The sequence below is a fragment of the Scyliorhinus canicula genome, chromosome 13 (assembly GCF_902713615.1).
Source record: "Scyliorhinus canicula chromosome 13, sScyCan1.1, whole genome shotgun sequence".
NCBI classification, from domain to species: Eukaryota; Metazoa; Chordata; class Chondrichthyes; order Carcharhiniformes; family Scyliorhinidae; genus Scyliorhinus; species Scyliorhinus canicula.
The window spans coordinates 158,565,241-158,577,501 of NC_052158.1; the positions used below are offsets into that span (position 1 = coordinate 158,565,241).

Below are 12,261 nucleotides of genomic sequence, written 5' to 3' on the forward strand. Positions count from 1 at the left end.
CATAATGGGCCGAATGTGCTGTAACTAACAAACAAATAACAAACAATTAGAATTCTACTATGGTCACTGATATCAATAACGGTGAGCACCAGTGCAGCTGAGATAAGTATAGAAAGTTAAGTATCATTGCCCTTGTGGTTGTTCTTTCCTGAGCTCCTACATGTTTAGATTGACATCTACGTCCTTCAGGACTGGGCAAGCTTGGCGAGTCGCACTGCTTGAAATGTCCTTTTGGACTTGAAGAAGTAGACACAGAGTATTATGAATTAAATTGGATACAAGTGATTTGTTAATTGGCTCAATAATATGCACTGTATTGGATCACAAGAGGCCAAAACTTCTCAGAGTATCTATGCAGAGACTTCAAGTCCATTATGTTCCACTTTCTGACAGAAAGTCAAATCATCAGACTAAAAGAAGATACATTGTGAGTGAGAGGAGCCTAAGAAAAGAAGTAAACCACTCAAACTGTCGATATTGTTAGGTCATGCAATCAGAAAATGTTTCATCTGTGTTCCATTTGCAGAAACCATCTTGCTAATATATATACCATAACATCCCTCGGCAACAAAACCAATCAATATAAAATTTTAAACTATTATTTAAACTGGCGTTCATTTATTATGACGCCAGAAAGATCCTCGTGGCTTCAACTTGTTGGACAAAGAAGTATTTCGTAATTTTTCCCCTTAGTTGTCTGGCTCTGATTCTAACTTAACGTTCCCTTCTCCTAAACACCATACACAATAGGGCAAAATATAACTTCATCGACTCTATTGTCAGGAAAACAGATGCAGTTTCAAATAAATATATTTATATTGTGAAATAATAGAAATAACGTAAAGTTTTAAGTTGGTTCAATTTAGCATCTGTCTTTAAAGAGGAGTAGATTTAGAGGTAGATTCATGATGGACCAAAGTATTTTTATTTGTGGGGATTTATTCAGTTCAACTTGTGCTTTGAATGTAAGAGAATTACGACATGAAAACGAATCAAGCTTGCAGAAGCATAACGCCGTTGCTTAGCAACTGCGGGCACCATTTGGGAAAAAAGGCTTTTTAGAGTTTCGTTTTAACTGAGTTCATGAGCAGTTGAACATAGGAAGCCGGAGAGTGAATATCGTTCAGCGTCGGTAGACAAAAAGCTGGACAGACAAGAGGTCTTCAAAAGGCTGGCTTCTCAACGATCCAGATAAAGTCCGGACAACTCAGGACTTGCAGCAAAAATAATGTCTCAGGAAAAATAAAGTTCAAGGTAAAGGCATTCTGAGTTAAGGAACAGCTGCAGTAACCCGTTTTAAAGGGGCAAAAAAGGCTTCAGACGTAAATTAAAAGTGTTGTGCAATCTCAATACAGTCTGCGAATCGACAGTTAAAGCAATTGTGAAAGCGTTTCTGTAACAGTCAAAAGAAAGGAATCCTGAAGGGAGAGGTTTAAAACATGAAAGAGAACCTTTGATGGAAGCATCTGAGGAAAGCATTGTTAAAAAGATTGGAAAGTGTGTCTTTTGAAAGATGGAACGAGCTGCCAGAGGCAGTAGCAGAGTCGCGTGCAATTCTGTCTTTTAAAAAGCATTTCGACAGTTATTGGGTAAGATGGCTATAGAAGAATATGGGCTAAATGCGGGCATTTGGGACTAGCTTAGTGGTAGAATCTGGGCGCATGGACAAGTTGTGGCTTCGACAGTGATTAGCACTGTTGCTTTACAGCGCCGGGGACCCGGGTTTCATTCCCGGCTTGAGTCACTTTCTGTGCGGAGTCTGCACGTTTTCCCCGTTCTGCCTGGGTTTCTTCTGGGTGCTCCGGTTTCATCCCATATGTCCTGAAAGACATGCCTGTAAACATTCAATTTAGTGTACCCGAACGGGACCATAGTGTGGCGAATGAATGGGGATTTTCACAATAACTTCATTGCAGTTTTAATGTAAGCCTACTTCATATAAACCCTGTTGGGGAGGGTATAAACAAATTTGGCAGGGGGATGGGAAACAATGTAAAAAGTCAGAGGGTAGTAAAAAGGGGATAAAAACAAAAGCTAGTGAGGAAAAAAGTGGAAGGGAGAGGAACAGATTGAGCTGCCTTGTGTGGCAGGGGATGGGAACAAGAGCAGTAGGTCAGCAGGAGAAATTACTGAGGGAGAGCTACAGACTACGTAAGATTAAGAGGAAGAGCAGGCTGGGAGTGGTTGTCCAATGCAGCGGGGCTGGTGGATGAAGCGCCTTCGTTTCAATGCGAGGATTATTTCAGGTAAAACAGATGAACTTAGAGCTTGGAGTAGTACGCGGTATTATGATGTTGCTGCTATTACAGAAACTTGGTTGAAAGAGGGACAGGATGGGCAAAACAAATTCCAGGATATAGATGCTTCAGGCGGGATAGAGGGGCATGCAAATGGGGTGGGGGAGTTGCATTATTGGTTCAGGAGAGTTTCACAGCTGAGCTGAGGGAGGACACCATGGAGGGTTCAGGTAGCGAGGCAATGAACATAAATGAATATGAGCTCAGGAATAGGAAGGATGCTGTCACAATGTTGGAGGTTTACTACAGACCTCCTAACAGCCAGCGGGAGATAGAGGAGCAGATATGCAGACAGATCTTGGAAAGATACATAAACAATAGTTATTGTGGTGGGTAATTTTTAGCTTTCCCTATATTGACTGGTTGTTGTGGTGGGTGATGTTAACTTTCCCTATAGCTTTAAATTGAGGGGAGATAGATAGATAGATATAGGACAGATGTCAGAGGTAGGTTCTTTACTCAGAGAGTAGTAAGGGTGTGGAATGCCCTGCCTGCAACAGTAGTGGACTCGCCAACACTAAACGCATTAAAATGGTCATTGGATAGGCATATGGACGATAAGGGAATAGTGTAGAGGCACTTTAGAGAGGTTTCACAGGACGGCGCAACATCGTGGGCCGAAGGGCCTGTACTGCGCTGTAATGTTCTATGTTCTATGTTCTATATTGACTGGGACAAAGTAACTGCTGGAGGCATGGATGGAGCAGAATTTGTAAGGAGTGTCCAGTAGGGTTTCGTGAAATGATATGTAAATAGCCTGGGAAGGGACCACATAAAACCTGGCGCTGTGCCTGGTGAGAGCCCGGCCTGGTGATCGAAGTCTCAGTAGGAGATCATTTCCGGAAAGTGATCATACTTATTTAAGTTTTAAGATGCTTATGGATAAGGACAAGAGTGGTTGGTCCTCAGGTGAAGGTGTTAGACTGGGGGAACGCTAATTACAACAGCATTAGGCAGAATCTGTAGAATGTTGACTGGGCGAGGCTGTTTGAGGGAAAATCAATATCCAGAATGTGGGAGGTTTTCAAATGTCAGTTGATTAGAATTCAAGACCGGCATGTACCTGTGAGGATGAAAGGTAAGGATGCCAAGTATAGGGAACCCTGGATAATGTGGGATATTATGAACCTTGTCAAAAAGAAAAAAGAAGCATCCGTAAGGTCCAAAAGGCTTAGGATAGAAGAATCCCTTGAAGAATATAAAGAATGAAGGAAGGAACTTAAGGTAGGAGTTAGGAAGGCTACAAGGAGTGATGAAATGTCATTGGCAAACAGGATTAAGGAAAATCCTAGGGGTTTTATACATATGTAAAGAGCAAGAGAGTATCCAGAGAAAGGGTTGGTCCATTCAAGGATATTGGAGGGAATCTATGTATGGAACCAGGTGAATGGGCGAGATACTAAAGGAATACTTTGCCTCAGTATTCACCAAAGGTAAGGACTTGGTGGACAAAGATTATAGGGTACAGTGTGTAGATATTCTGAGTAATGTTGATATTAATAAAGAGGAGGCCTTGGGCATCTTAAAAATCATTAAAGTAGATAGGTCCCCATGGCCTGATGGGATCTACTTCAAAATACTGAGGGAGGCAAGGGAGGAAATTGCTGGGGCCTTGACAGTAATCTTTGTATCTTCATTGGCTACAAGTGAAGTTCCAGAGGAATGGAAAGTAGCCAATGTTGTCCCATTGTTTAAGAAGGGCAGCATGGATAATACAGGAAATTATAGGCCTTACGTCAGTGGTAAGAAAATTATTGGAAAATATTCTTAGAGACACGGTTCATTCACATTTGGAAACAAATGGACTTATTGGTGATGGACAGCATGATTTTGTAAATGGGAGGTCATGTCTCACAAATTTGATCGTGTTCTCGAGGAAGTGACAAAGATGATAGTTGAGGGAAAGGCAGTAGATGTTGTTTACATGGACTTCCGTAAAACCTTTAACAAGGTTCCTTATGGTAGAATGGTACAAAAGGTGAAGTCAGATGGGATGAGAGGAGAGCTGGCGAGTTGGATGCAAAATTGGCTGGGGCACAGAGGACAGAGGGCTACAGGAGAAGGGTGCTTTTCTGAATGGAAGGCTGTGCATAGCTGCATTCCACAAGCATCAGGTCTGTGACCTTTGTTATCCGTAGTGTATCTAAATGATTTGGAAGAAAATATAGCTTGCCTGAATAGTAAGTTCAGAGACGACACAAAATTGGTGCAGATGCGGATAGTGAATAGGATTGTCAGAGTATATAGCAAGAGATAAGTTGGTTGGAGTCTTGGGCGGAGACATGGCAGATGGAGTTTAATCCAGACAAGTGTGAGAAATGCACTTTGGAAGGTCCAATGCATGTAGGAATTACATAGCGAATGGTAGAACTGTTGCGAGTTTTGACAGGCAGAGTGATCTCGTCGTGCATGTCCACTGATCACTGAAAGTGGCAGCGCATGTGGATAAGGTGGCCAAGAAGACATACGGCATGCTTTATCGGTCAGGGCATGTAATATAAAATTGGCAAGTCATGTTTCAGTTGTACAGGACCCTTGTTTATTTTTTATAAATTTATAGTACCCAATTATTTTTGCCAATTAAGGGTCAGTTTGGCATGGCCAATCCACATAACCTGCACATCTTTGGCTTTTTGGAGGTGAAACCAATGCTGAAACAGGGAGAATGTGCAAACTCCATATGGACATTGACCCAGGGCTGGAATTCGAACCCGGGTCCGCAGCGCCGTAGACAGCAGTACTAACCACTGTGCCACATGCCGCACTACAGGACCTTAGTTAGGCCTCATTAGGAATATTGTGTACAGTTGTGGTCATCACTCTACCAGAAGGATGTGGATGCTTTAGAGAGGGTACACAAGCGGTTTACAATAATGTTGCCTCGTATGGAGGGGGGCATCAGCTATGAGGCGAGGTTAGATAAACCCGGTCTGCTCTGACTGGAATGTTGGAGGTTCAGAAGCGACCTGATAGAGCTCTACAAGTTTATGAGTGCCATGGACAGAGTGAATAGTCAGGTACTCTTTCCTAGGGTAGGAGGGTCAGGTACTAGGGATCATGGGGTTAAAGTGCGTGGGGCATAGTTTAGAACAGAAATGCGAGTCACGTTTCTTACACAAAGGGTGGTAAATATTTTGAACGTGCTGCCTGGGCAAATGGTGGCAGCAGGTACGATAGCGGCATTTAAGGGGCATCTAGACAAATAGGGAGGGAATGGAAGGGTACGGACTTCGGAGGTGCAGATGGTTTTGATTTACGCAGGTACCATGGTGGTGCAGGCTTCAAGGGCCGAAGGGACTGTTCCTGTACTGTATTGTTCTTTGTTCTTTGTACTTGTGACACTAATAAAGATTATTTGTAATGTTTTCCCGAAGGGCCTGTTTCCATGCTCTAACCCTCTATGACTCTAAGCAAGTTCACTTCCAAGCCACTGATCACCCTGACTTGGAGATATATTGCCTTTCCTTCACTGTGGCTGGGTCAAACCCTGTAACTCCCTCCCTAATGGAACAGTCGATGTACCTATACTGCAAGGACAGTAGCGGTTCAAGAAAGCAGCTCGTCATTATTTTCTCTTGTTTTTTAAATTTAGAGTACCCAATTATTTTTTTCCAAATAAGGTGTAATTTAGCTGGCCAATCCACCTAGCCTGCTCATCTTTTGGGTTGTGAGGGCGAAACCCACACAAACACAGGGAGAATGTGCAAACTCCACACAGGCAGTGACCCAGAACCGGGTTCGAACCTGGGACCAAGGCGCCTTGAGGCTGTAGGGCTAACCCACTGTGCCACCGTGCTGCCCCAACATTACTTTCTCAAGCATAATTAGGGATGGGCAACAATTACTGCCCTAGCCAGCGAAGCCTACATCGCTTAAAATGACTTTAAAAAATATTTTTGTGGTCTCAACTATGACCCAAAGTCGTATAAGTGCAGACTTAGGGACTACAGAGAGTACAATACCGGCGCCTCACAGGGTTACCTGAGATTGGTTTCAATTTCCTCTGTCAATGAGGATAAAGTAAAGGTAAGTAAATAACTTGGAGATTCCAGTGACTGGACGAGCTCACGATCCTCTATCTAAATTAGCCCAATAAATGTAAATTTAAACAGCACATATCACATTTCCTGAAGAATTCCGTCAAGCAAATAAATAATGTTAGAATTTTGAGAATCTTGTCAGTTCGCAAAAAATGACGCTCTTACCGGAACAAATGACCCCAGCATCATTTCTGTGTGTGCAACGATGGTGCCCCCATGATGTAATGGGGCAGTCGCTCAAACGTAGTTCATTGCCGATACATTCATTGATATCGTTCCATATTGAACCATTTCCCTCTCCAAAGATTTCTCTCCCTGGCGTTGATATCGCAGCTCCACAACCGAGTTGATTGCAGACAACGGCTGCATCCTGTAAATTCCAGTAGGTGTTGCAGACTGTGCCCCAGGTGTCACCCAGCAGTATCTCCACTCTCCCTGAGCAGGTGTCATTACCACCAACTAATCTCGGGCCATTTTGCCCTTTGTGCAGAAACAAATAACGTTTTTTTCAACAGATTTACGTATTTCCTTTTTTAACTTATCTAATGCTCAAGAATCCAATTGTTGAAAAGAGAAAAAGAAGCAATCAATGAAAACACTAAAAAGAGCAAATTATCGTGAAACATATCGGGTTTCTTTCACTGAGGCATTGCTACTACAATTTACACTACAGTGCCGCGCCTCAGTTAAAGAGATGTTCCTGCAGATCAACTGCTAGGAATTTGTTCGGAGCTAAGAGGAAAAATTTAACTCCATTTGGAAAAGCGCTCCAATATTCTGAAAACACAAAGAGGTCAATGATGTCAAAGTGATCTGCTGAAGTGAAACTTGGGAATTTTGTTAACTCGCGTGTGGTCAACCAAAACTGCCTCGATTTGTTTGAGACTTGAAGGTTCTGGAACTTGAAGTTCCGTAAATTACAATGAAAGGATCTTCAAACAAATCGTCTGCTGAATTGTGGAGAGGAAAGAGCCCTGTGCGGGCAACACTGGCCAGGCGCAATCAGGATTGGGGCGGGATATCGAAAATGTATTGCTCTAATAGAGTTTTGGCGGGGAAGATCGAAATTTAATACAACACAAATGGCCTTAATGAAATTACAAATTTTATTGAAATTTAAGTTTTGGTGCTGTATTAATTTGTTGTCAATCGGTGCAGCTGAATATAATTTAAGCCATTATTTTAAATTGCTATTAACCTTATGAAAACGACGAATTAATTAATTTGATTTAAATGCAGAACATGAAACCAGAGGGTGATATCCAGCCACTGATATTTCAAGAAAACTACAATCTGAGTCTGACACTGAGCATCAAAGATGTTTCCCTTGTAAATTATTGAGGTGAGGAAAAGGTGTTGATGGCCAGGTGGGACAATCTCACAGCGCCAGGGACACGGGTTACATTCCGACTTTGAGTAACTGCATGTGTGCAGTTCTTCCCGTGGCTGCCTGCATTTTCTCCGGATGTTCCGGTTTCCTCCCACAGTCCCAACATGTGCGGTTTCGGTGGATTCACACCTATGCGGCTTTGCTGGGCACTGGGCCCATCTAGGGTGCTGGCCGTATTCTATGGAATGCTATCGAATCTATACGAACACTTGCACGGACTTTAAGCTTTCTGTGTTCCCACGTGAATGCAGGTGTCGGAAGAAATGAAACACTTACCGGAACAAATGACACTGACATCATTTCTGTGTGTGCAGTTGTCTCGGTTTCTTGGTGTAATGGGGCAGTCCCAGATAATTGCTTCATTACCTTGACATTCATAGGAATCCTGCCATATGGGTCCAGTGCCCTCTCCAAAATGAGCCCCTCCTTGCACTGATATCACGTTGCCACATTTCAGTGATGCGCAAACCACACGGGCGTCCTCTGAATCCCAATTGAAATCACACACTGTCCCCCAAGTGTCTCCATACAGTATCTCTAACCTTCCAGAGCAGCCGTCAGCTCCACCAACCAGTCTCGGCTCTTTATGTCCTGTTGATTATTAGCAGATGGTAAACATTTGCAAGGTAATTTGTTGGAATATACAGTTTAAATGGGAACATTATTTGATAAAATTGACAGTTCTATGGCCAAAGAATGGATGGCATAGCACGCGTTTGTGCCGGAACAGGCTTTTCATGAACCCTGTTAATAATCTCCATCCTGTGATTTCTGATAATGAATTAAGGACTACATTGTTATTATGAGTCATATAATTTTGTGTCCAAAACCATTTGAATCTATCGTGCATGGCACCAGTTTCATGTCCGTTTCTGACCCAAAATAGGTTTGCCGGCCATTCGCTAAATCACTTCGCCCTAATCATTTCATAATTGAATGTGTATTAAGGGGTTTCATTATCATCTTAAATCCTCTCTTTACAGTTTATCCTGCAATCTCATATTTGAAAATTATAAACGTCGTTTACGTGATTCAGAAATGTGGAAATGTGATGTGCAGTCTCATATTCCGCTTGAACATCGCAAAACAAAATGATATTTCCCATTCTCGACAGTTAGCAAAATCGCGTCTTCTGCAGAAGGTATGAAAAGTTTCTGAGAAATTGTGGTTCAGAATAAGGCCGCCAATGTGAGTTCAATTCACGCCCTGCGGAACTGACTCTGAGGTTAGAATGCAATGGCAAGCCAGCCCGCATAGAAACTAGTAACGATTCGATTCAGGGTGTAGGAATCGTTTGGTAATGACGCAATAACCAGCATTTCGGGGCACAGCGAACTGTCAACCCATTGTTTAAATGCGTGGGTTTTAGTTTACGTGAGCAAAGTGGGAAGACGGTGACGTCCTGGTTGTGCAATTCGCTGATAATTTAGAGACTCATGCTCTGGGGATATGGGCTCAAAGCACACTATTGCAGCTGGGGCGATGTGAATTCAGTGAAGACACCTGGAATACAAAGCTTGTTTCAGTAATAGTGATATAACATCTATCATCGATTATTGAAGACAAAATCTGATTCAGTAAGGAAAGGGAATCTTGCACCTTTACACAATCTGGCCTACATGTAACTCCAGAACCAGACAATGTAGTTGAATATTTAATTGTCTTCCGAATTCCTTGACCAAGCGACCCAGATCAAGGGTAATTAGAGATAGGCAAAACAAAAATGCAGGAACAACAACGCCTAGATCCCATGAAAGAGAAATTGTCGTTGTTATGTTGCATTTTACTTTTTCAACTATCGTGGATTTATTGCATTTTACTGCAGAAATAATCCAGCTGCAAATGGCAAGAGAGTTAACTCCATTAGTCTGGGCCATCGCAGGCGTCACAGCAGTGGCAACATTCACTCAGCCTTATTGCCAACCAGAGAAAGGTTGTTTCTTTCATGTGTGCTGTCGATTACACAGCAGCAACTTCAAGAAGTGATGCGTAAAGCAGAAAAAACATGGTATATACATTTAGGAAATGTTAGCAATTCATTTTCGTTTTGCTTTCGAACCTTGTGCTGTCAAATTGAGTTCAATAACTTGCACCAGTTTAAAATGTTCATCCCTTGACGAAATTGTCCGGTTGAATGGTATGAACCCATTCAAAAATAAATGGAGAGAGTGACAACATGTCCCAGCAATCATGAAGGGTGGGGTCAAAAGGCACTGAGCTTCGTACATATCAAACGATATACAGGATTGGATAATGAAAGAAGGAAGGCTGGCAGACGCAAAGGGGCTTAAAACAGTGGATTCCCAACATGCAGGCAGTTCTCAAACATATCTGAGGAGCCATGATGTGGAGATGCCGGCGTTGGACTGGGGTGAGCACAGTAAGAAGTCTTACAACACCAGGTTAAAGTCCAACAGGTTTGTTTCAAACACGAGCTTTCGGAGCACGGCTCCTTCTTCAGGTGAATGGAAAGGCTTGTTCCAGAAATGTTTATATAGACACAGTCAGAGATGCCCCGGAATGCGAGCACCTGCAGGCAATCAAATCATCAAAGATGCAGAGTCTCTGCATCTTTGATGATTTGATTGCCTGCAGGTGCTCGCATTCCGGGGCATCTCTGACTGTGTCTATATAAACATTTCTGGAACAAGCCTTTCCATTCACCTGAAGAAGGAGCCGTGCTCCGAAAGCTCGTGTTTGAAACAAACCTGTTGGACTTTAACCTGGTGTTGTAAGACTTCTTACTATATCTGAGGAGAGCAAAGAGGGGGCAAGAAAACCAATGGCGGGCAAAATAATGGAAAATACCAACGTGTTTTGTAAGTACATTAATGGCAAGGGGGTAATCAGCGAAAGCGAGACCAAAGTGGCAATCTGTGTGCAGAGTTGAAAGACATAGATGAGGTACTAAATGAAGATTTTGCATCTGTGGTTCCTATGAAGAAGGATACTGTAGGTATAGAAAACACGGAGGGGGACTGTGATATAATTGAACAGATTGGCACAGAGACGAATGAAGTATTAGCGGTTTTAGCAGACTTAAAAGTGGATATATCACCAGGCCCAGATGATACGTATCCTGGATTGGATTTGTTTATTGTCACGTGTACCGAGGTACAGTGAAAAGTGTTTCTCTGCGAGCAGCTCAACAGATCATTAAGTACATGAAATGAAAAGGAAATAAAAGAAAATACATAATAGGGCAACACAAGGTACACAATGTAACTACATAAGCACCGACATTGGATGATGGAGCATACAGGGGTGTAATGTAAATGAGGTCAGTCCATAAGAGGGTCATTTAGGAGTCTGATAACAGCGGGGAAGAATCTGTTTTTGAGTCTGTTTGTGCGTGTTCTCAGACTTCTGTATCTCTGTCCCGATGGAAGAAGTTGGAAGAGTGAGTAAGCCGCGTGGGAGGGGTCTTTGATTATGCTGCCTGCTTTCCCCAAGCAGCGGGATGTCTATATGGGGTCAATGGATGGGAGACAGGTTCGTGTGATGGACTCGGCTGCGTTCACGACTCTCTGATGTTTCTTGCAGTCCATGACAAGCAGTTACCATACCAGGCTGGGATGCAGTCAGATAGGATGTTTTCTGTGGTGCATCTGTAAAAGTTGGTAAGAGTTAATGTGGACATGCCAAATTTCCTTAGTTTGCTGAGGATGTATAGCCGCTGTTGTGCTTTCTTGGTAAGAAGTCTTACAACACCAGGTTAAAGTCCAACATGTTTGTCACAAACACTAGCTTTCGGAGCACTGCTCCTTCCTCAGGTGAATTCACCTGATATGAATTCTCCTGCAGGTGAGGTGCCAGAATGCTGGAGGACGATTATTCAAGAAGAGAAGTTAGGAAAAAACAGGTTATCACTGGACAATGGGCCTAACATCAGTGGTAGGGAAATTATTGGAACAAACTCTGAGGGAGAGAAAAAAATCTACACTTCAAGAGGCAAGGATTAATCCAGGATAGTCAGCATGGCTTTCTCAGGGTAAGATCATATCTAAGGAACTTGATGGAATTTTTCTCAGAATTGGACATGTCCGTAAATGAGGGTAGTGCAGTTGATGTTATCTGCATGGACTTCAGTAAGCTTGTGGATAATGAGCTGCATTGGAGACTGGTTAAGAAGGCAAGAGTCATTGGGAATCAGCGCAATTTGGCGAATTGGATCTAAATTGCCTTATTGGCAAGAGGTAGAGTGTAATGATCGAAGGTTATTTTGGTCACTGGAAACCTTTGTTCAGTGGTGTACTTACGGGATATATGTTGGCTCCCTTGCCCTCTGTCGTATACATAATATGATGCAAATGTGGAGGATATAATCAATATCGCAGATTTCACCAACAGAGGCAATGAGGTAAACAGCAAAGATGAATGCTTTAGATGACAGAAGGATATAGATTGGCTCGCTAGCTGGTCAACGTAGGGGAAAATTGAATATAAACGTAAAACGTTGATTGATTTTAGAGGGACAAAAAGGCAAGAGCAGGCACAATACGTTGAAAGAAGCGAGGGTATAGAGAGGACCAAA

The 12,261-nt window shown here is 42.7% G+C and overlaps 1 protein-coding gene across 1 annotated transcript in view; it reads right to left on the minus strand.

The window, feature by feature from the left end:
- LOC119975672 (deleted in malignant brain tumors 1 protein-like) overlaps positions 1 to 12,261 on the minus strand; it is a 238,242-nt gene that overhangs the window by 26,377 nt on the left and 199,604 nt on the right. The window contains 2 exon segments of the mRNA XM_038815454.1: positions 6,495 to 6,817; positions 8,004 to 8,318. Of these exon segments, the coding sequence (XP_038671382.1) occupies positions 6,495 to 6,817; positions 8,004 to 8,318 (638 nt within the window).